This window comes from Vigna unguiculata, chromosome 6 (genome assembly GCF_037176805.1).
Source record: "Vigna unguiculata cultivar grain cowpea cultivar isolate G323 ecotype 2 chromosome 6, ASM3717680v1, whole genome shotgun sequence".
Taxonomy (NCBI): Eukaryota; Viridiplantae; Streptophyta; class Magnoliopsida; order Fabales; family Fabaceae; genus Vigna; species Vigna unguiculata.
Window position 1 is genome coordinate 26,794,164 of NC_140797.1, and position 25,725 is coordinate 26,819,888.

Genomic DNA, 25,725 nt, shown 5'->3' on the forward strand with positions numbered 1-25,725 from the left:
TTCGCAACTTCCTTTCTAAAATTTATATTTTTTAAAATCAATATTTATGTCTGGTTACAGTTTTTTGTTGTTGTGACACATATCATTCCCTGCAGAAATATATACTTATTTTGGGGAATTTTTGTAATTAGAAAAATCGATTAATTATGCTTTTGTCTTGCCTTTGAATAATAATGTAATAAACATGGTCCAAAACCTCAAAAAGGCTTCAACTCAATTGTTTTGAAATTCCAAACCCTAAATTCCCAAAACCCCCGACCCACTTGGTTCACTCATTGTAACATCCATCGAAGGTACCTTCTCTCTCCAGGACTTTGATCTTCCAATGAACTTAGAATTTCATGCTTAAGCATTTGTTTGCACATTTCTAGAATTTTAAATGACTCCTTTTTCAGTTCAATAATCGAATTTTTTTTTTTTTGTTCTAGTTCACTTCAGTGCTGTAATTTTTCTTTATCTTCCTTTTTAATCCACTTCTGTTATCTGTGTAAATGATATATAGGGATTCGTTTCTGTTAAAAAAACTGAACAGTTCCCCCCTTATTTCTTAACGATTTAACATTTATATTTAGAGAACTTATAGAGAGAGAAATGCATTTGAATCGCAGTGTGTCGAAAAAAAAAATCTTGGCTTCTCAAATCTATTTTGATCACATTGCAATCTGCTGTTAGACTAGTAAATTCTATGTCTGAAAGAAAATTCAGTTGTTTCTGGATATTTTATCTATTGTTTGATACAATGGAACTAATACATTCATTTGCAATTCTTCGGATTCATTACTAATATTCTATCTGTCTTGTGATATTTTTCCTGTTACAATAATCTGGTTAGTGGAACGGTATGAAAAAAATCTATTGAAATTGTCAAATATTTGGAATATAAAATTATGATCTGGGTCTGATTCTTACTTCTATACTCATAACAACTACATGTATAATGTGTTGATCCCTGGTTAAAGGCACTGCTAGCTGATTCAGTGCTTTTACGAGAACTTGCTTTTTAGTTTACCATATATGACTTCGTTTTAATGGAACAAAAGAGTATCTGGTTAATCACGGTGTACATTTCTTGCAATTATGAGATTGATTCATTTGGCTTTTTCTAGGGTAAAGAATGGGTGACAAGAAGAAGAAGGCTCAGATGTTTGTAAAACTAGTTTCTGCTGCCGGCACTGGGTTCTTCTATGTTAAGAGGAAGCCAAGGCAATTTACTGAGAAGCTTGAGTTTCGAAAATTTGATCCTAGGGTTAATCGTCATGTTCTGTTTACAGAGGCTAAGATGAAGTGATTGGTATCTTTTATGGCGTCATTTCCATTGTAACTGGATCAGATCATTATGATACTTCTCTGTGAAACTCTTTTCTAATATAGTGTTAATTTTCGAATCATGCCAATCTTTTACCTGTCTCTGTATATTATATTTTGAGTTTTTACTTGTTTCTGCTGTGCGTATTGTTCAATATCTTAAAAAATTAGAATTCCAGAAAATCAATTTCTAAATTTTAAGTGACATTACCGAAATAAATGGATACTTTCTTCCTGCACTCTGGATTGTATGATTTGAAAGTTATTTTTTGACTTTACAATTCCAAAAATTTTCTCCGAAAGTAAAACTGATTTCCAGATTTTAGATTGTATTTCATAAAAAGATTTCTTTTTAAGGAATAAAAAGGATTTTCATAATGTATAATTTGGTAGACATTTTTAGCACAATCCGGAAAGAAGAATATATATGACTGAAAACATTTAGTATATTGACTTCTGAACTATATTTATTTCCCTAAATTGTATAATGTATACTGATAAATAACATGACAAGAGTTAGTTTTAGTGAGGTAATCTGCTATGGAATACGTTAGTGTAAGCTAGTAAGATGAGATCCCATAGGTTCCAAAAAGATAATACACGCATTATCATTTTATTGTGCATGCTAAAAGTACATAATCATGTTCATTAATTAAACAGTTTTCAAGGCATTTAATTTTAAAATTCAACTTTCTCCACATGTTCATTTTAACTAGTTAATAACATTTGCCAAGAGGGAACTAAGATCGAGATTTGCAACTATTACAAACATGCTAAACTAGAGTAAGTGAAGTGTATATTTGAATTTTGGTTTAATTACTCGGATGATACTCACTTTTGTATAGGTGTGTCAATCTGGTACTCACTTTTAAAAAAGTGTCAATTACATCCCAAATTTTGAAAAAGTGCTTCAATTATGTCCCTTTCAGACGGGGTTGACTAACGTTATTAGTCAACATGCCACGTGTCAGTATGTGTTTTTTTTTGAAAAAAAAATGTCACGTGCCAGGTCCCTGTGTGTGACACGTGGCATTGTTAGTGCCACGTGGCATTGCAATGCCACGTGTTAGTGTCACTATCAGATACCATTGTGTTGATTTCGATTTAGTCTCTATATATGTCTTTTTGTTTCAATTTAGTACCTACTTATGTCTATCTGATTCAATTTTGTCCCAATTTTTTTAATAAGTAAAATATTTTTGTAATCCATTTTTTCTAAGATTAAAACTAATTAAGTATAAATATTTTTACAAAATTAAGTACTAATATTTATATTGTTTCTCTCAATTTTAGACCAAATTTATTATTTGCATAAATGTTTTACTAATATTTTTTATTAAAAATGACTTTTTAACATATTACTTTATTAATTACTTTTTTATTAAGTACTCATGTTTTTGTTAATTATTTTGTTTTTTCAAAATAGAACAATATTGTCTCTTACTAATTTTAAACCAAAATTTCTATTTGTCTGAATGTTATACTATTTTTTTTTTATTAAAAATGACTTAATAAAATGACTTTTACAACTAAATTTTAATATAAATATCAAATACTTAATTTTTGTAAAAATTTTATACTTAATTACTTTTAATTTTATAAAAAATGGATTTTAATTATTAAAAAAATTAGGTTAAGATTGAATCAAATACACATAAGTAGGTACTAAATTGAAACAAAAAGACATATATGGGGACTAAATCGCAATCAACACAATGACATCTGATAGTGACATTGAAACGTGGCATTGCATTGCCACGTGGCACTGAAAATACCACGTATCACACACGGGGACCTGACACATGGCACTTTTATTTTTATTTTTTTTAAATTTAAAAAAATTAAAAAAAACCATAAACTGACACGTGGCACGTTGACTAACGACGTTAGTCAACTCCGTCTGAAAGGGACCTAATTGAAGCACTTTTTCAAAAGTTGGGATGCAATTAACACTTTTTTAAAAACGGGTACCATATCGACACATTTGTACCAAAGTGAGTACCGTTAGAGTAATTAAACCTTCAATTTTAGTTGGAAACTTCCTTTTCAGAAGTAACAAATTCTCTATCCATTTTGTATTTTGGAAATCCAAAAATTATTTTCTTAATTTTAAGAGAGTTCTGAAATCTTGTATTATTTGAATCATTGATGCGAAATTGTTATTTTAATTGGAGAACAACATCATTATAATACCCCATGTTAAGTTTTCTTTAAGATTTTGACAACATACATGACTCATGAATGATTCGATGAACTCAACTTTTTTATATGTTTTTGAGAGTTCACCAATTTTGCAAGAATATCTTTAAGAATTATTGCAATTATCTATAAAAGTGTTTTGTTGTAATGAGATTGTGAAAACCATGCATGCACATGATACTTCAAATTCCACATATAGTGTAAACCCCAAAATCAAGCCAACAACATTCATGGCTCATGAAAACATCATTTCCTCATGTATTAGTGGGCTGTTTTTATGGTATGCATGAAAACTTTGTTTCCTTTAGAAATAGTTGAACTCCATGCACCTTTTCATTTCCTCCAATGTCGTGACTGAGTTATGCCTAAAACTAACACATCTATAAAACCCCACACATGTATAACATCATTATCACATTTCCAATCATATCATCTGCAAAAGAACTATGGTGAGCACCAAGGCAGTGGAGCCAGGGAAGTACTTTCCCTTATTAGCTTTGGATCACCACATGGAGCACAACCACATTAGGTTGGTGTGTTATTACCAAGGTTTAGGAGAGTTTGTTAGAAATGCTGACCCATTTCCCCATGGTGGGTGGAAGGTTGACAAGAGATGAAAGAGGACATTGGAAGATCAAGTGCAATGATGCAAGTGTGAGAGTGGTGGAGGCCAAAGCCAAAGGGAGTGTGGAAGAATGGCTTGCAAATGTTGATAGGGAAAAGGAAATCCAACTTGTGCATTAGGAGGACATGTTCCACTAACCTTATTATTGGTCCACATTTTATGTTCTAGTTAAAAATCTTTTAATCAATTCAATTTGGATTATCTGTTGGTATTTTGTGTTGTTCCTATGTTGTATTTTTCAAAATACATTGATTTTGGTATTTTTAAAATATCATCGGTGTATTTTTAATCTTCGATAGAAGATAAAATAGAAAGATCCATTAGAAAATCTTAACTTTCTTTTTTATCTTGAAATAGTGAATCCTTATATGGGTTTGAATTTTGGTATAAATTTCAGGTGACTGAATTTGAAGAAGGTGGATTAGCAATAGGCCTAAGCTATGTTCATCTCTTGGCAGATTCCACTTCTACAACTTCATTCATGACAACATGGGCTGATATTTCAATGGGCAACAAAATCATTAATCATCCACTATTCCACCCTTTACCTCTCACAACACAAGCAAACAAAAACACTAATCATCACCCCCACATGGAATTAATACACCACTACAAGTCATTAATTGAAAACAAAAATCCATTTATTTGAAGGAAGCAAAATACACTACCATTTCCCTGGGCTTCTCAGCCCAAATGGTTCAGGTCTGCATGTCCATGTTGATGGAGGAAAACCAAATATATTAAATTCATCTTAAATTTATTAACACAAATAAATTGAGTCACAATTACATCATTTGTTTAAAGTTTAAATCTCAAATACTTTTCTTCTAAGTGTTAATTATTTTCAATCTTCATTCATATTTCTTTTCTTTTGGCAATACATGCATCATTGGTATGTCGAGTTCCAAACATTGAGATGAGATTGAGAGAAACAAACTTTTCATATTTGGAACTTTACCAATCTTGTTATCAAATTTAGGAATGCGAAAAACTTAAGTTTTTTTAGCCATGACTTTTGTTTTTCTTTAACACTAATAAATTAAAAAAATTAAATGTTTTAACTGTAACACCTCATTTAAATAATAATATAGTCAAATGGAATATTACACAGAATAATATAAAGAGCCAAAATGCGGAGTATAAAATAGCTCCTTAAAGATATCCAGGGTACCAAAAATGGAATACTAAGGCACACCACGATACCAATACGAGACAAAGTGTAAAGTTCAACTGTAATCAAATTAATACTAAAGGACAACATAAATACATGGGTCATAGCCCTACAAGAAAGTCCAATTAAACGGAATCCACGAGGAGTTCTCGCATCTGCTCACATCAATAATTTGATGATCATTGCAAAGAGAGAAAACCACACACATAACAATCAAACAAGCAAAAGGGTAACCTAGAGCAGAAAACAATTTATCATACAGTTACATATAATCAGTCATCCAGATACACACACATAACAATACACTAAGACTCATGGCACGACTCATCCAGATACATATAATCAGTCAGATTCAGCGGATGCTTGCACTTGTGGTGGTCTTTACTGCTCTACCGAGCTAAATGTTCCAGTGTCTCATCCCCCACACACAAGGTTAACCCTTAAAGTGTTCCAGGCCTCCTGCTACTCTCACCACTCGAGTCAGTACGCTCTATGTGAGACTAACTATCTCTTTAGAGTGTTAGGATGCAATATTTACCTTGAATCCTTACTAATTTACATAAATGAGTCACCACCATGAACTCCCACTAACAGGGGTCATGGAATTACGTCCTGACCAACTGAGGCACAACCATGAGATCTCACCTAGAGATTAATGGTATTATGTCCTAACCCATGACGCACCACCAAAAAACTATTGTGGAATTACGCCCTAACCACATACAAATCACGTTCCACCAACCAAGTATGTACGTATCATGCATATTAATCTCATGCCAACATTCATAACCAACCTTCATTCATATTCCATACTAAAGTCATACCAAACACATCACAATCCAATCTATGAACCAGTAAATACATGCAACATCACTCAAAACATACTTTAACCTAATAATCCAACCCAAACAAGTGGCATTCATCAAAGAACAGAGGGAAAGCGGAACAAGACACCCTCTCGCCCAGCTTCTCGCTCAAGCGAGAGGGTATCTCGCTCAGGCGAGCTCCTTTCGCCTAGGTGAGAGCTCAACAAGCAGAAATAGTGGCCTTCTGCACTTTCTCACTTAGGCGAGACCTCCTCGCCTGAGCGAGATGGACTCTCGCTCAAAACTAGAGCTCTTCGCCTAAGCGACAACTCGTGCATGTCCCAGGGAGCACTTCTAGTACTCTCGCTTGGGTGAGACTCGCTCGCTTGAGCGAAAACACTAAGTTCCTCCACAGTTCACGCGTGCAACAACCATACATTCACAACCAAACAGTGTTTTAGCATTTCCCAAGCAATCACAACATCAAACAAGCCACACTATCATGAAATAGAACCAAATTAGGCAGAATATCGAAAGCAACAAGCAAACCCTAGCTTACCTTACCAGGACAGATGATGGCTAACCAACACAAGCACCCTACAGAGAAGCACCACAGTTCTAGGAACAGTTTGGTGAGTTGAGAATATTAAGACTAGAACAAAATGAAGTCATTACGAGGAACCCTAGTTGGAACCATGAAAAACAAGCTAGACAGAGAAAGTGTGAGTCGAGGACCAACTTACGTGAAATGGAAGTGGAGTTTTGCTAGCTTGACTATAAATGAGCAAAGGGACTGCTTTTGCAAAGTGGGCAGAATGGAAAACGAAGAGACTAAAAGGGAGTTCTTGGGGGCACCCTATGGGTTGGCCCTTAGGCCCAACAGATGAGGCTAGGCCCAACAGATGAGGCTAGGCCCTTAAACTTTTAGGGTAGAAAAATAAGGGGCCTTACAGCACAATCCAAGAGTAAAAAAAAATTGAATTGCACACTCCATTGAAACGTAGAATTGATTTTCAAATTATATAATTTTAAAGTAGGAAATGACTTTCAAGTTGTACCATATGTAAAAGTGGTTATTTTATAAGACAATATTTTCATATTTATAGTATTGCAAAAGAAACTATAGGGTGCACAAAAATATACTCTTATCTAGCTATTATTTAACTGATTTGTTGTCTCGTTGGTAAAAAAGTACGAAAAATTTAAAAATTGTACACAACAATGAAAAAAATATTTAACATTTTGAATTCTTTTAAAGAAATGATAAAAATAGCTTAACAAATAATGTAAATTAATGTTGTAGTTTGTATGGGATAATAATTCATTACAGAAAACTACTCTAGGATCTTAAGATTTTAAGATTCATTGTTCTCACACATTCTCGTACAAAAATCATAATAGGATAATAACCTTGATCCATGAGAGATCCAATGAGAATGTGTTCTTGAATCTCTATTATACCTTGATCCATGAGAGATCCAATGAGAATGTGTTCTTCGATCTTTGTTATCCCTTGATCCATGAGAGATCCAATGAGAATGTGTTCTTTAATCTCTGTTCTTAAACATCATTTTCCCAATCTATCTCTTTGTCTTTCTTTCTCCTCTCACACTCTTTTTCTTGATGGCTGACTATGAAAGAATCTTATGGTCAGAGACAAACCCCTAATACCCTTTTATAAGCCAACGTCCATCAAGTTGGGTTGGGATTTATTTTATCTTTATTTTATTTTTATTACCACTTCCCCTAACAAGTAATATGTCCTTATATTTTATTGAATTACAATTGGGCTCATCATAATATTTCAAATGAGCACATAATAAAATTAATTCGTCAATTAATTATAACATTCTTCCACTTGACTCATATGATATCATAACATTATGTGATTTAATACATAAACATAATATGCATTAAAGGACCTTACATAAATTGGTTCCATCATTATTCATAATTAAAGACACAAACATAATAAGAGTCATGACGGTCACATATCATTCACTCAACATGATCCCTTCCATATACTATTGTATCATCTTTTTCTCCTTAATATGACTTTACGATGAGAAGTTCATAATGGGTTCAAACATAATGTCCTTTTTTTCCAATAGTAATAACATAACATAATTTGTTTTCTTCATCATAATTTGCATGTATAAACATAAAGAAGAAAACACAACTTCCAGAAACTTATAAATTAAAGAGTTCAAAGTGTCACATAAACATTAATAACATTAACATTCAACATTTAACATTCACTACTAGACTTAATGCTCATTTTCTTTATATGGCCAACATACAATTTGGGTAGTAACCCTTTTGTCAAATGGTCAACAATCATAAGATTTGTGCTTATATGTTCTATTGACGCTCTACATTTATGAACTTCTTCTTTAACAACTAAGTATTTCAACTCCATATGCTTAGCACCTTTTAGAATACTTGTAGTTCTTAGAAAAGAAGACTGTTGTGAAATTATCACAAGAAATTTTCAGCGGCTTGGAAATATTGTTGACTACTCCAAGTTCTGAAATAAAGTTTCGCAATTGTGGCCTCAAAGCACGCCACAAATTCAGCTTCTATAGTGGATGCAGCAATGATAGACTGCTTCACACTTTTCCATGAAATCACTCCTCGGGCTAAAAGATACACATAACCAAATGTAGGCTTTCTTGTATCCATACAGCCAGCAAAGTCTAAATCTGTATAACTTATCACCTCAAAGTGATCAAATTTTGCATAAGCATGTGATTTTTTATTCCTTTTAGGTATCTTAAAACTTTATTTGTAATGTTGCAGTCCTAGATTACTTTGGTATTACCAAGCATACCAACTACAAAGCTAAAACCTGGCCTCGTACATGTTTGAGCGTACATCAAACTTCCAACAATAGATGAAGGGATATCTTCCATTTGTTTCTGTTCCAAATCATTATTTGGACATTACATGAGACTAAACTTGTCTCCTTTTTGTATTAGAACGGGAGATGCTGAATATTTATCCATTTTGAATCTCTCTACTTTATTAATATATGTTTTCTAAGACAAACCTAACAATCCTTATAATCTATCACGAAATATTTCTATTGTTATCACATAGTATGCCTCACTCATATCTTTCATTTCAAAGTTATTAGAGATAAAACTCTTAGTCTTACGTAATACACTAAGATCATTAGTCGCAAGCAAGATATCGTCAACATACAGAATTAGAAATATAAACTTTCTCCATTGACCTTCAGATATATACATTGATCAACAATGTTTTCCTTAAATCTAAAGGACACAATAGTATCATTGAACTTAAGATACCATTGTCGAGAAGCTTGCTTAAGTCTGTATATTGATCTCTTAAGTTTACACACCATGTGTTCCTTTCCTTCTTTAGTGAACCCCACCAATTGGTACATATAAACATCCTCTTCTAAATCCCCATTCAGAAAAACAGTTTTAACATCCATTTGATGAAACTCAAGATCATAAAGAGCTACTAATGTCATGATAATTCTAAAAGAATCTTTCTTAGAAACAAGCGCAAATGTTTCTTTATAGCCAATGCCATCTTTTTAAGTAAAACCTTTGGCAACAAGTTAGGCCTTGTAACGTTCGATATTGCCATGAGTGTCACGCTTAATCTTAAAGACCCATTTACACCCAACTCTCTTGCATCCTTCTAAAAATTCCACAAGGTCCCATACGTCATTATGTGCCATTGATTTAATCTTATCTTTCATGACATCTAACCACTTATCAGAATTATCACCATTAATGGCTTTTGAAAATGAAACTGGATCATTATCAATACTTAAGTCATTTTTTGACTCTTGTAGTAAAACCACAAAGTCATTCAAAATAGAAGACTTTCTATCTCTGTGAGATGTTCTTAATACTACTTCTTGTGGTTGTTCTTTATTATGTAGAATTATCATAAATTTGATATTTGCTGTTTAAATCTAGATTGTTGTTATTGTTTCCAATTCATATTGTTGTTAATGGTTTAAAACTAAATTATTGGTACTAGTTTGGAGGTAAGTTCAATATGGCATGAGTTGGAAGCATGGTTGGGTTTTGTTGTGAGCTTTCCATGAACATGAATGCTCCTTTGTTTTATTCACATTTTAAGAATTACTTTATTGGTGAGTGCATGTATATCAATATAGATGAAATTGATGTGCAGGTAATTGTAGTTGCACAAGTAAGTCATATTGACCTTTCTGAATATGCATTGAGGTCCCTGTTATGGCTATTTATGAATCTTAGTGTGTGTGTGTGTGTGTGTGTGTGCGTGTGTGTGTGTGTGATTGATTGATGCATGAGAGTGTGATTGTGCATTTTTAAGCCATTGAACAAATATATCTTTATTATGTATTCTAGAATCAGGTGTCTGGAGTCTTAGGATCATTAAAACTTGTTGTAGGGTGCAAAAACCCATAATTTCATGTTACTGGTATAGCTCATAGTGACACAAGGGTGACCGCCAGGTGATAGGGTTCATATTGGATGTACTCTTGTGTAAGGATACGAGCGAGGAGGTTCGTATGTTCTGTGCTCACACTTATGAATGTTATGAGCGGGAAGGTTCATAATAGGATGTGTTCACGCATGTTAGGCTACAAGCGGAGAGATTTGTAGAGTTGAACTACGAACAGGGAGGATCGTAGAGTTGGACTACGAACGGGTAAGTTCGTGGAAGCATATGAAATCCCTAAGACCATGGTTGATTATGTCTTGATCTCGCAGAGATTATGAGATAGGGTTTTCATTGTACCTCATGGTATTGAGGTCTTTAAAATGAGAACATGGTTAAGTTATTTTGAGTATGGAGTATTTATCTTCATTTATGCATGTTTAATTATTTAGCTCATTCTTTCTATTTGTATTTGACGATGATTGTGTGACTTGTCACACAAAAGTAGAATCCAGGTGTTGATGATCCAGGTGCTAATGGCGAAGCATCGAGAAGGAGCGAGGGCTAGAGCTTGGGGTTTTATGAAAAACATGTGTTTTTTGAACTTGAAAATTTTAATTACTAGTTGGCTTTGGATTTCGAACGTGTAATAAATTTTTTACGACTTATTTTATTTACAGCCATTGAGGATTTTAAATTTTCCCATGTTCTAGGAATAATAATTATTTTTGAATTTATTTTCAATTATAATTTTTCTTTATACGTAATATTCGACTAGAATGTTAGACCCTTCATAGTAATTATTGGGTCACACCAACATAACTTCACTAAGCTTCATAAACATCGTCTTAACAAGCCATATTACGTTTTTGAAGTATCCAAGCCTGATCAAGAGAATCTTCCATGCAAGCGTAAAGTTATGTGGTTGGAGGAACACTTTTTATGGTAGCAAAAGCTACTTCCCTTAATCTACCAAGCCAGCATGACTGCACACAACCTGTATGCAGTAAGTTCAACAAATTCCAACTTCACCTGCCTATCAACCACCATGCAACATTTCAATAAACAATATAATGGCAAGGTCAAATCTCAACACCAAGAGAATAAAATGGATTAAACCCAAATTTAAGCAGGAACTGATGATAGTAAATTCAGATGAAAATTCATACGAGAGTTATCTTAGAGTTGTTAAGAATAACGCATAAGCTTGGATGAAAAGTCATTCAAGAGCTATCTTAGAGGCGTCAGGAATAAATGCACAAGCTTGTATAAAAAACCATTTCCTTACATTAGTGCCTAAAGCGGTGGATCTCCCTTCTCTCATCAGAACTCAAAGTCTTCCAAAAAGATGCAATAGCTCGAGTCTTGAAAGCCTAACACACCAACTTGGAGATGAAGCTTTGATAAAGCTTACAAGGATGACAACTTACAAATTGGTCTCAATCAGGATGACCACAAAATCTGTATTGCATGAGAATGCTAATAGATCGATATGCACAAGGTATGAATGATACTCTTTAGTAGAATCTTGGTATGATCTTCTTAAGGATTTCTGAGAGGAAATTATTAAACAAACACTGAGGAAAACTTTGGCTAGGAAAGACAAGGTTCTTAAGTTTTTCCATTGTGACTCACCTCTCTTTCTTGGGAGTCTACTTGGTAAACTTTGACCAATATTTCTCTTTAGAAAAACTTATATGCATTGCACAGTTGGCAATTTCGGTGGTCTCACTTACATCATCCTTCGTTTAAAGCCTAAATCTCAACCAAAATCATCTTTAATCTTCCTCACAAGAAAAGAGAGTCACTCGCTACTAGAGATCGACAAGACAACACTTTGTGAAGAACACAATGAAGAAAACCTTTGAGTTGATCTATATCTTATTCATGAAGTCCGGAAAGAAGCTCGCGTAAGAGAAGCAACAACAACATAGAGAGTTGTTTGGAAGTAAAAGAACCAGAGGCTTGACAAAATGGAGAAAGAGAGATCGCTCCAACAGGAATAACCTAAGAAGTAATTGTAAAACTCCGACCGAGTAGTAGAGTCTTGCACAACCACTCGAAGAAGCGATAATCTTCAACTCTAGAATGTTGGGATCATTAGAGTAGACTTGGGGAAGAATCTCGAAGGTCAAAGAGAGATCATGCTTCACCTCACTAGCGTGAAAGGGCGGCTAGGTCCCATCATCCTACAAGAGCAGAGCCTAAAGTCAACGAATGTAGGGATGAACTCTCCGGACAGAGCATTCACCATGATTATAATTGTAACAACAGAGGATATGTGCACAACGCCGCATCATATTAGGTTGAACCACCATAGTTCATGGCCATGAGCAAGATGATCCAAGGGTTGTTGTTATCTGATGGGTGTTGTAACATCCCGGTAGGATATTACTTAAAATAAATAATAAACAACAATTTATATACAAAAACCTCATTTATTAAAGTAACTATTTCCCAAAAACCACGGAAAATTTCAAAACTTTAAAATATTAATAATCCAATATTCTAGAGCAGTCAAAACTGTAATCAAATTACATATAAATTAAACCAAAAACAATTATAAAATCCCCTCGTGCACTGAGCCCACTTTCCGCCACTAAGCGTCTTCTGGCTCACCTGTAACATCATCTGCTCCCGGATAATAAATTACCTGATCATCACCACACACAAACAAATAGGATGAGCTATGCACATAAATATATTCAAATACATAAAACCCCAACCCATTCATAATTAATCATTTGTTTATTTTCTATAAACACCCACATTCCCACCCTCATAACCAATATAAGTTCATGCATGTATTCTAACTCTAGGATTTCATGTGCTTCCACGACCCTCCTCGTCCGTCATCCGAACTCCTCGCTCGGACCCAGACCGCATACCTGCCTTTCTTACTATGAACTCCCTCGCTCATAGCATTCTCAAGTTGAGCATGAAATGAACTCCCTCGCTCATTCATCCCAACAAGAGTACCTCCGGTGAGCTAAACATTTCACGTTCCGCATGCGGTCCACCCTATGAACTTAATCCTTCAAGCCCAAACACCATAAACACATGCATATAACTTCCTATAAGTTAGGAAATATCAAACAACAATCCAAACAATGCATAAGAACATGGTTCCTCGCCATTCTCGCTTAAGCCATGCCTGTTCGCCCAAGCTAGAACCCCAGTCTCGCTTAGGCTAGCCCACCTCGCCTGAGCAAGCGTGTAACAGTGGCTATACCTCTTCATCTTGCTTAGGCGAGCTCTTCTCGCCTGAGCGAGACCTCAAGTCGCTCAATACACACAAAGCTCCTCGCCTGGACGAGGATTCAATCAACAAAACACCAAGTCTCATTGCGACCTCGCTTAGGCGAGCCATTCTCGCCTAAGCGAGTGTATCCGTCGCTCAACACTCTAAAACTTCTCGCCTGAGCGAAAAGTCGCGCTCAAAACATCCAGGTTTCCTCGCGACCTCGCTTAGGCGAGCCACTCTCGCCTAAGCGAGATTGACTGTCACTCAACACTGAACCAAGTCCCCTGAGCGATCAGCGTGAACCAAAAACCATGAACGAGTTTCTCCAACTCTCGCTTAGGCGAAAGGGCTCGCTTGGGCGAGAATTGCAGAGTTTTGTCTCTGTCCACGCACCCAATTCACCAAAAGCAAAGCCAAAACATCACTCAATCATTACTAACACAGCATAATTGCAAGAATACTTCAGAATCACGCTTTATATCCAAATTTGACTACTAAGACACAAGGTTTGGCATTCACAACCATTCCATACCAAAACCCTCATTCAATTCATATAAATCATCCCAAAACTTTATGCACAATATCAATTTCTCCAATTCTCAATCACAGTGCCTATAATATGAAATTAACATTATGCAAAATCAAATTGAGAATAACACAAACAAAGAATCACAACAAAATTCGTATACACATAAGAATAACTCCCCTAACTTGGAATTCTTGATTAGAATTGAGAAGAATGACAGTCCTTGGTTCACCCAGAACCCTTTTTTTTTCTCAAATTGGCCCTTTTATATGTGTCTCCATTGAGGGTTTAAAAATAAAACGAAAATAGGCTTGGTGGGTTTAATTCCTATTCAAGGGTAGTTATTCAATGGTTTTTCAGCCCCTTTTGACTTGCCCCTTCTCCTAGGTTTACCCCCACCTTTTCACATTCACTCCAAGCTAAAGTTGGCAAAAATAAAGGTAAATTCCTGACTACCAAGGTTTGAACTCATGACCTTCCACTCATAAGGCCAAAGCATAACCACTGTGCCAATTCACATTCAGTGATAACTATTATAATTCTATAATTATAATATCAGTCGCTATTCACAAATATACTATCAAAAATAAACAAGAATAATTCAAGTAACACACAACAGGCATTCATAGGACTTGAACCCAAGTCCTCTCACACATATAAAGTACTCTCAACCATTTGAGTTAGTACTTTTCCACGTCATACCCATTAACATTTAATGACTTCAAAGTTTCCCACCACCCGCATTTATTACTTAATTAATTATTTAATTAATTAATTTCCACGGGTCATACAGGTGCACAATCCTAATCAACCAAGAAAGCAATTCAACATTCCAGTACCTTGAGTACAAAAGTAGCTCGGTGTTCTAGTGACTGAGTTACAAAAGTAACTCAATGTTCTAGTGATCGAGTAACAAGAGCAACTCAGAATTCCAATAACCGAGTAACAAGAGCAACTTGGTGTTCCAATGGTCGAGTAACAAGAACAACTTGGCATTCCAGTGACCGAGTAATAAGAGCAACTCGGCGTTCTGGTGATCGAGTACAAAAGCTTCTCAGTGTTCCAGTAACTGAGTACAAGAATAACTCTACATTTTAGTGGTCTAAATACATGAGTAAACTCAACGTTCCAATACCTGAGTATAGGAAGAATTCAATGAGTACATGAATAACTCGACATCCCAGTGCCCGAGTATAAAAGCACCTCGACATTCCAATACCCAAGTGTAGGAGCAATTCGGTGTTCCAACACCCGAGTACAAAAGCAACAGCAACTCGGTGTTTCAATACACAAGTACCTAAAGAATTCAATGAGTACAAGAAAAACTCAATGTTATAGTGCTTGATTACTACAATAACTCGACGTCTAAATACTTGAATACAAGATTGGATAACAACTCGACATTACAACACCCGGGTTCATGAAAGAACGCTCTAGAAAGAAGACTTAGTTTGGAGAAACTTCGACAATGATCAAAACATTAAAACAGAAGGACAACTAGAAGAACTTATTGGAAAGTTGATAATTGAGGCTGTAGCAAGACAAACCTCAAAGAAAAATAAAATAAAAGAGTAACTATAAAGAAAGAAAGCCAAAGAAAAGAAAGTTGAAGGACGAAAAGACTTACAAGGACGAAAAAGGCAAAAAGCGCAAGGGAGGTTTTCTCCCTAGGCTCCTCTTACATATGCATAAGGGCAAACATCCACAATCAGAAAGTCTTCCTAAGGCAACAACATATACAAAGCATGCCTAAGATGACAACACATGATCCTACCTAAGTCGGTAGCATGAGTTAAAACATGTTCTAGCAACATATACAAAGATGTATTAAAAACTGCTCCGGTGGACGTGGAATGCAACCTACTTAAAGATGTATTGTTGTTAAGGTACAAGGATGTGTATACTCCATTTCCTTCACTTGAATTTTGTCCCTAAGTTAGGTTTTACCAAGCAAGGTTTTAACAAGGTACACTTTACTTTCTAAATAAAAATCCTCTTTTCCAAGCGAGGCACACATATTTGCATTCTTTTTATCTAATGTTGATTAGAAAGCCCTCCAAGTGAGGCACCGAGTTACTTAGATGTAATATAATCAAAGCCCTCATACGAGACACTGAGTTATCTAGACGATAACATAAATGAAAGCCCTCAAACAACGCATCGAGTTACTTAGGCAATAACATAAGCAAAACCCTGAGACGACACACTAAGTTATCAAATCTTATCCTTTTTAGATATTGAAAATAAAAAATATCATTTAAACATTTTAAGATTAAAAAAACTATTATTTCTAGAAGATATTTTAAATAGTATTTATCAATCTTGTAAACCTATAAATACATGTGTAGCAATTATTCATTCACTCTTAAAAGTCACGGCGACATTTGAAGTGAATTATTTTCTCTCATTTCTTCTATCTTAGTCTAGCTTTCACAGCAAACGCATTTTTCTTATTCACATTTCTTATTGTCATTGTTGTTTCTATGACTTTAAAGCCATGCAATTTATGCATGGTTAAGATGAGTGGAAACATGATGAGTGAAATGAAGTTGAACTTATCTTTTCATTTTCCTTCGAAACCCGAAATCTAGAAGCTTTGAAAAAGTTTCTAGAATTGAAAGCGAAAAAACAAGACATAAAGAAGTTTTCCTCTTTCACATTGCCACCAACTTTTTACACTTGTATTTGGGCTTTGGGGTTGTGGAGTAGGAGAAAGAAAAAAGATTGATCTCACTCTTCTAGAATATTCAAATTGAGGTTAAGATCTTGCAAAATTTGTAGTGATGGGCATAATACATACCAAACTATGTTGAATATAAAGTTAGATTCCAAGTTATATTCCTTATTCTTCTGCCAAATGGTGATGCTTTTACTTCTTTTGAATATTTTTCGTATACATTAATAACCAACTATAGCAGGCATGAAATGACACAAACACTCGTGCTGACAAATGCAGTGTGGTAAACTTATATATGATAGTATGTGTAAATGTGCCAATATATGAACTAAGATTTGAACAATTATTGTCATTTTATGCAGGAAAATATTGATGCTTGGTGTTGTAAAATCTAGATATTTCCTCACATATATCTCCAAATGACCCTATTGGTGTCATATTTGGAATAGCACATCCAAGTTGGGTTAGAGGACTTTCAGCTGAAGCTTATCCTACCATTGGTTTGCAGCAATCAACTACAAGATTAAGTGGTGTCAAATTTGCTTCATCAAATAAAGCTTCACCAAATATGGATGACAAGTTTTGGAGATAGAAAGTGAGGTTGCAACTATCAAGAATCCAATGCAAATATTGCTTGCCTACATTACTTCTAAAGAAGACGTCCAACACATCTTGTTGCAATGGCTACTAGTTTGGTACATCCCTTTACTAATGAGGTATGATGTAGAAAAGAATATTACTTAAACTTATTGTATTGTTATCTAATTCAATTACTTATATTCTCCTTATTTATTCATTGTAGGCACCAGATGTTAGTAGTAACATGATGTAACATCCCTAAGGAATATTACTAATATTTAATAAATAAATTCCAAAATAAAATAAAGACCGCATTTAATATAAAACCATTTCCCAAAAACACGGGAAATTTAAAATTGTAATACAATGTAATAAATACCAGAGTCCATAATTATAAAACTGAAATAAAATTCAAATGGCTCCCAAAAGGTTACAAAATTATCTCAAAACCAAAATAATAAACATATATACAAAAATCCCCAGCTATCCCTCGCTCCGAGTTTATGCATCTCCTGACCCACCTGTCAAATCATCTGCTCCCGGATAACGAATCATCCGATCATCGCCACACACACAGAAAGGGTGAGCTATGCACAATAAATAAACAAAATACATGAAAGAAAAATGTCACCCATCCCAAAATAACATAATTAAATATCTCATTATCAAATTACCCAACCATGACCTTATAGTCCTTCATGAGTCATATGTATGAACTAGGTCTTGGGACTTCACTGTGCTCCCACAAAACTAACTCATTCGTGGTCCAACCCTATGAGCCTATCCCGCTCATAGTCCTGCCCTACAGACTCCTCGTTTGTAGTAAAACATCCAAGTCTTCTCAACTTGGACCCTGGCACGCACGCAATCACCATACTATAGACTCCTCGCCCAATAGTAGCTGACGGGAACATAACAGTTCCTTGCCCATCGCGTGCCCGACACATGTAATCACCATACTAAGGACTCCTCGCCCAATAGTAGCCGACGGGAACTCAACCAGTTCCATGCCCATCATGTGTCCAACCACCAAGCACATCCCAAACCCCTATTGGACTTAGTCCTTCAAGCCTAAATACCACACCACATGCATGTACTTCTTATACTTAGGATAAAGCATCCAAATCACACACACAATCATATACATACATGGAACTTCGCATAAACTCGCTTAAGCTAGGGACTCTTGCCCAAGCTAAGCCCTCAGCCTCGCTTAGGCTAGCTCACCTCGCCTGAGCGAGCTTAAAACAACAACATCATCATGTTATCTCGCTTAGGCGAGATCCCCTCGCCTAGGCGAGATCATCTCTCGCCCAAACACCTAATTCAATCTCGCATGGGCTACAATGCAAGCAAAACATCACACATGACCACAACATCTTGCTTAGGCGAGGTTGTCTCGCCTCAGCGAGACCCTGGTTCGCGTAACAGACAAAACTCCTCGCCTGGACGAGGTTTCGTGCTCAGAACACCCAGGTCACCTCGCGACCTCGCTTAGGCGAGTGTTTCTCGACTGAGCGAGAGACCAGGTCGCTCAACACCAACTCAGGTCGCCTGAGCGAATTGCTCGAGCCAAAACCCTGATTGAACTCCTGCAACTCTCGCCTAGGCGAGAGGGTGTCGCTTGGGCGAAACTTGTAGGGTTTCGCCACTGTCCATACACCAAAATACCCAAAGCCAATACCAAAATCACCAATTACGCATTACCAACAATTGGACACGATGCACAAACGTATATACATGACTTAGGCACAATTTAGTTCCTAGAAGTTCAAGTCGAACCACAAACAATATTCACAGTCTAGGAAACTCTCACATTTGTACAATTCCATGAGCAATTTGATAAAACAATTATCACAGTACCCAAACCCCTAATCTCCATCATACATAATCTGAATTTCTTGGCATAAATCAATCAAAATCACATACATATAACTATAGTACGAAAAATAGAGTTCAACTCCCCTAACCTGAATGCTTGATTGAAATTGGGAAGAAAATAGGATTCCTTGATTCGCCAATGATTTGCCACGGACTCTCTCTCTCAATTCAGCCCCTTACACACCCAAAACCTCACCTCACAGCCTCAATTTCGTGCTCTTCTCTTTAAAGGAACTAACCAAACTGCAGAAACCCTATTCCCCCTTAAATTCTTCCTTTTATATGTGCCTTAAGATGGCTAATGAAAAAAAAAAACGAGATTGGCTTTAGTGTGGGCTTAATGGCTATTCAAGTCCCTTAGTTGGTGATTTTTCCGCACCTAATGGTTACCCTTCTGCTAGGTTTTCTTTGCCTCTTCACATTCAACCACAACTAATAGTTAGCAAAAATAAAACTTACTCTATGTCCATTAAGGTTTGAACCCATGACCTTCCACTCATAAGGCCAAAACACAACCACTATGTCAATTCACATTTTATGATAACCATTATAATCTTATGATTATACTATCATTCCCCATTCACAATTACATTACCAAAACAAAATAATAATAAACCATACAACACATAATTGGCATACATAGGACTCAAACCCAAGTCCTCTCACAAAATCAAAGTACTTTCAACCACTTGAGCTAGTACTTTTCCACGTCACATCAAACAATAATTAATGCCATAAAGGCTCTTTCCACTCACATTTATTAATTAATTAATTATTTAATTAATTAATTTCACGGTTCTTACACATGACATCTCCAAATGATGTGATTGAATCAAGTGATGGAAGCAAAACATTTTAGGATTAGGATAAAAACTTTAGTTGTAGAATTCGATTATTAATTTGTAATGATTTTTTTTGGATACATCAACATGCTACCCTAATGTAATTTTGCTACATTTAATGAAATATAATGTTTGTTAAGTTTTGTGTTAAATATGTTTTATGTCCCTTAACTTTAAGTAAAAATTTAAATTAGTCCCTCTTTGAAATTTTGATCTAATTTAGTCCCCACACTTTAGAAATGTATGAATTTAGTTTTTTTAATCATGGATTTAGTCTTTTTAACCCTATTTTTGCTAAGTTTATTTAACATTTTAAATACGTTTTTCAGCTAACATTGAAGCAAAATTGTGTCAAACAATATAAACAACTCAAATGCTAACATTAAACTTATTTGAAACATCAAACAAAATTAACAAAATTTGGTTAAAATGACTAAATTCACATATTTCTAAAGTTGGGGTACTAAATTGGACAAGAGTTTCAAAGAAAGACTAATTTCAATTTTCACTAAAAGTTAAGGGACGACAAATATATTTAAAACCCTTAATTTTTTTGTATTATCATTTTTCTATATATTTCAAATTTTCATTATTAAAATAAATTTAATTTAATTATGAAATTATAAATATAGGTGAATAATAATAAATAATAAAATACTTAAATCATGATGAATGATAATAGTGGTAGTTATAAACGTCATAATATAATGTAACTTGTGCATTTATAAGTGTCACTATTTCCAGGACATTTAATTTTATTGAAAAATATTACGATAATTTTAACTACTACAATTTATTAAAAGAAATCGTCACTTGATACAATGTAAAAAATGATGGTTGAAACCTCAATTCCTTTGAAACATCATATTTTACTTTGTGACATCATTAATTATGAAATTTTCAAAACTGTCACCAAACATAAGTGTGGCGTTTAAACCGCCTCATTTATGGTGTTTTTTTAGTGAATGACCATTAGAGATGGTGAGAGCAAGACGGAAATAGCCATCGAAGATGGTGAGATTGAAATAAAACGGGTAAGAGGTTGAAAATGAAGAAGGTTGGAAGACAAAGAGGGAGATTAGGTAGAGAAAAGGGGGAAAGGCTTAGACAAGTTTATGGTGAGGGTACACAAATGTTTGAATTGGTGTAAAAATAACAATTATAAAATTTTAAAAAATAATTTTAACTAATTCATGTAACAATAAAAAACATATAAATTTAAAATTTGAAAATAATTTTGAGTAAAGTTGAATGTGAAACACAAATTTAAATAAACTTAGTTATGTTAAAAATATATAATAAAAATATCAATTTGAATAAAAATATCAAATTTAATAAAAATATTTGTATAACATTTATATAAAAATTAATTTTTGTTTCAATTTAGATAGGGACAGAATTGCATTATTTTTACAAAAATTGAGACAAAATTAGAATATAGGGACTAAATTGAGAATGAAGAAATGATATCTGGCATAATAGTGACACATGTCATTGTCACTACCACATCATTCTGTCACTGCCACGTGACACGACGACAGCTTGACACGTGACAATTTTTTTTTAAAATTCAAAAAAAAAATTAAAAAAATCCAGAAACTGACACGTGACACCCCATCTAATGCGGTTACTATACCACTAACAAAAAGAACTAAATTGAGATCAAATTTCCTAAAATAGGAACCAAATTAAAATAAAAAAAAAATAAAAAGACCAAATTAAAATTTTGTTACATGAAAATCAAATACATAATTAAAAAAAAAGTTTAGGATGTAATAAAAGAAGAGAGATAAAAGTGATAGATGGTTTGGAATTTGAAATAATGGACACGTGTTGCAATTCCATTGATTACATTTTTATGCTTAAACTGACAATGATTTTTATTTTTATTTTTTAATTTAAAATTGTGTTGTCCACAGCGTGTCTTATTTTTTTTTTTGTTCATTGTATTGTATTTTTTTATACATGAAGAATGTCTTTTTCTAAGTTTTTGTATGAATTAACGAGGAAGCAACATGTATCAGAAATCTACTCTTTATGCTTCCTAATTGTTTACATTTATAAATTTAATTATTCTAAATTCATATAATTTCATGAAATATTATTAATAAATATATTTTTATTATAGTTTTATTCCCTCAAGTTAAATAATTTAAATCTATAACATCAAAATTAATAATTTAAACTAAAGATATGACATTAAATCAATTACTAAAATTTTAGTTACTTTATTATTGATCATCTTTGTATCCTAATACATATTTACTTTACTTAAAATTGAATTAAAACTGTTATTACTATTTTTTTAGTATAAACCAAGACATGTGCTCCATTGTTTGTTGTTTCTAGTAGAATATTAATTAAAATATTAAATTTCTGCTAAAGCTATTAATTATTAATTGATTCTATTATTAGTATAATTAATAGTGAATAATATATAAATTAATAATGTACAAAATATATAAAATATTTAAGTATGCAATTAATATTTTATACATGAGAATGCTAACGAGTGTCAGACACTAGTTAATGAATAATAAATGTGTTTTGATATCATCATTTTTATATTGAAAGTTGAAATAATTAAATACAGTAATTAAAATAATATAAATACACATAATAAATTTTATAAAGGCAAAAATACCCTTTTAAATTTGTGAACTATAACTTACTTTTACAAAACAAGGACTTTAGAATTCTTAAGGTCTCTACTAAAAAGAAAAGAAAATTCAATTAAATCTTAAATTTACACTTTAATTGTTCTTTTTTTTTTGTAACATTTTTAGATGTTTAACACTATTTCTTTTGTTGGTTTTTATGTTAATTTATACTTTCTTATGTTATTTTTGTTTAAGTTTTAGATGTTTAACGCAATTTTTTTGTTGGTTTTTCTATTAATTTAAACTTTCTTATATTTAATTAGTTTTTAACTTTTATTTGTGAACATTAAATAAAATATTAAATACACATGTACAATATTTATGGGTATTTTTGTCTTTTAAAGAAATATAAAGTTGCATTAATGGTTATTATGTCAGATTTTATTTAATATTACACTTATCTATTTGTAAGATCTAATATATATTAATTATTCTTAATCAGTACCCTTAGCGCATCGGTTAACAAGACTCTTTTATATAATTAATGTAATGTATTTATTAGTATTTATTGGTATTAAATGATGATTATTGATATAAAATGTTAAGTATTATTTCAGGGGTATTTATTGGTGAGTGTGTATATATAAACATAAACTAGAATCATACTGGCATTAGAAATCTGCTTCTCTTCCATGGCTGAGCTAGTTCTCTACTTTTCAGCTCTTTTCTTCTTTATCTTCTTAGGCCTTATAGTGAGAAAAATAGGAAACACAAAGAAGAAAGATGAGGAAACACCTTCTAACATGCCCGATGGACCTAGAAAGCTACCTATTATAGGAAATATACACAATCTGTTATGCTCTCTGCCCCATAGAAAATTAAGAGACCTAGCCTTAAAATATGGACCCTTGATGCATCTTCAACTTGGAGAAGTTTCTACCATTGTCGTTTCATCCGCTGAGTGTGCTATGGAAGTGATGAAAACCCATGATATTAACTTTGCCACAAGACCTAAAGTCCTAGCTATTGATGTAATCAATTACAACTGCACAAACATTGCTTTTGCTCCTTATGGAAATTATTGGAGGCAGCTAAGAAAGATTTGCACATTAGAGCTTTTAAGCCAAAAACGTGTGAACTCATACCAGCCAATCAGAGAAGAGGAGCTCTTCAATCTTGTGAAAAGGATTGATGGGAATAAAGGATACCCCATCAACCTCACTGAGGCTGTACTTTCATCAATTTATACAATTGCTTCAAGGGCTGCCTTTGGCAAGAAATTCAAAGACCATGAAAAATTTATATCAGTGATTACAAAAATAACCAAAGTTGCTGCAGGATTTTACATTGGAGATTTCTTTCCTTCTGCTGTTTGGTTGCAACATGTGACTGGCATGAGGCATAAGCTGGAGAAGGTGCATCAAGAAGCTGATCAGATAATGGAAAACATCATCAATGAGCATAAGGAGGCAAAGTCAAAGGCCAAAGGTAACGAAAGAGAAGCCGTAGATCTTGTGGATGTTCTCCTACAATATGAGGATGGTAGCCAACAAGATTTTTCTTTAACTAGGGACAACGTCAAGGCAATAATTCTGGTATGGATCATAACCTCTTTCAAATACATTTAATGTCCATAATCTTTGTCATACTTTATATGAAAGTGGAATTTGTCAGATAAGGGTGAGTTTGATTTCTATTTTCAGAAACTTGTTTTAGTTTTAAAAATCTGAAGAAACTACACACTCACCAACTCTTTTGAGCTAGATCCGAAACGGAAGAACTTGATGAGAAAATATCTCATATATGTTTTTATTGTTGATTTCTAAACGTAGAATATTCTGGGGGAGAAGTTGATTATTCAGTAGGATGAGTCTTGGAAAAGCAAATTTAAAACCAAAAAGAGAGTTGGAAATAAAAATTGTTCTAAATGTCTGACACTTTTCCCCTGTATATCTTATTTCCCACTTGTAAGAGCTCTTAAGTAGTGAAACAATTGCCTAATAACTCTACAAGCATGCAGTCTATTTGATTATTTACTTCTAACCTTTTTGGTTGATAAACTATCTTTAAGGACATTTTTGGTGGTGGTGGCGAGACATCATCAACAACCATAGATTGGGCGATGGCTGAAATGATGAAGGATTCAAGAGTAATGAAAAAAGCACAAGCTGAGGTTAGAGAAGTATTTAACATGAAAGGAAGGGTTGATGAAAATTTCCTGGATGAACTCAAATATTTGAAACTAGTTGTGAAAGAGATTTTGAGATTACACCCTCCAACTCCTCTTTTGCTTCCAAGAGAATGTGGTGAAACATGTGAGATACATGGTTATCACATACCTGCCAAAAGCAAGGTCATGGTGAATGCTTGGGCAATTGGAAGAGATCCAAACTATTGGAGTGAACCAGAGAGGTTTTATCCCGAGAGATTCATTGATAGCACTATTGACTACAAAGGTAATAATTTTGAGTACATTCCTTTTGGTGCTGGAAGAAGGATATGCCCAGGCAGCACATTTGCTTTGAGAAATCTTGAACTTGCCCTTGCAATGTTGTTGTATCACTTTGATTGGAAACTTCCCAGTGGAATCACAATTGAAGAATTGAACATGAGTGAGATGTTTGGACTCACAATGAGAAGAAAAGATGATCTGTACCTGGTCCCTTTTCCTTATCATCCTTTGCCTGTCACATGAGCTTCTCCTTCAGAAACTGAAACCTTTGGTATCTCTATAATGCATACTGCACAATAAAAACCTACTGTCAATTCAAATAAGGCTTTGTTTCATTATGCTTGGCTGTCACAGAAAATGAAAATTCTGTAACTATTAAGTATAAAACTTTTTTATTTTGCTTATCTTTTA

General features: G+C 33.9%; 2 protein-coding genes and 1 pseudogene across 3 annotated transcripts; all 3 read left to right on the top strand.

The window, feature by feature from the left end:
• Positions 1 to 94: 94 nt before the first annotated feature.
• LOC114188888 (uncharacterized) lies at positions 95 to 1,388 on the top strand. 2 transcript variants are annotated; one of them, XR_003605467.2, is made up of 2 exons: positions 95 to 293; positions 1,107 to 1,388. XR_003605467.2 is itself a non-coding variant. In XM_028077553.2 (2 exons), exon 2 carries the CDS (start codon positions 1,115 to 1,117, stop codon positions 1,286 to 1,288), a length of 174 nt encoding a protein of 57 aa, XP_027933354.1. In that variant the 5' UTR covers positions 223 to 293; position 1,114; the 3' UTR covers positions 1,289 to 1,388. The 2 variants fall into 2 exon arrangements, 1 of the variants encoding a protein (XP_027933354.1); XM_028077553.2 differs by having other exon boundaries at positions 223 to 293; positions 1,114 to 1,388.
• A 2,550-nt stretch (positions 1,389 to 3,938) lies between these two features.
• LOC146885700 (protein ECERIFERUM 26-like) lies at positions 3,939 to 4,873 on the top strand (annotated as a pseudogene).
• An 18,639-nt stretch (positions 4,874 to 23,512) lies between these two features.
• LOC114187563 (cytochrome P450 71D9-like) lies at positions 23,513 to 25,725 on the top strand. Its single transcript, XM_028075840.2, has 2 exons — positions 23,513 to 24,457; positions 24,934 to 25,725. Exons 1-2 carry the CDS (start codon positions 23,555 to 23,557, stop codon positions 25,555 to 25,557), a joined length of 1,527 nt encoding a protein of 508 aa, XP_027931641.1. The 5' UTR covers positions 23,513 to 23,554; the 3' UTR covers positions 25,558 to 25,725.

Bases quoted from the DNA above. Each gene is read 5' to 3' on its own strand.
- LOC114187563 (XM_028075840.2), top strand. From the start codon at position 23,555: ATGGCTGAGCTAGTTCTCTACTTTTCAGCTCTTTTCTTCTTTATCTTC. The intron at 24,458-24,933 runs GTATGGATCATA...ACTATCTTTAAG, and splicing joins ACGTCAAGGCAATAATTCTG to GACATTTTTGGTGGTGGTGG.
- LOC114188888 (XM_028077553.2), top strand. From the start codon at position 1,115: ATGGGTGACAAGAAGAAGAAGGCTCAGATGTTTGTAAAACTAGTTTCT.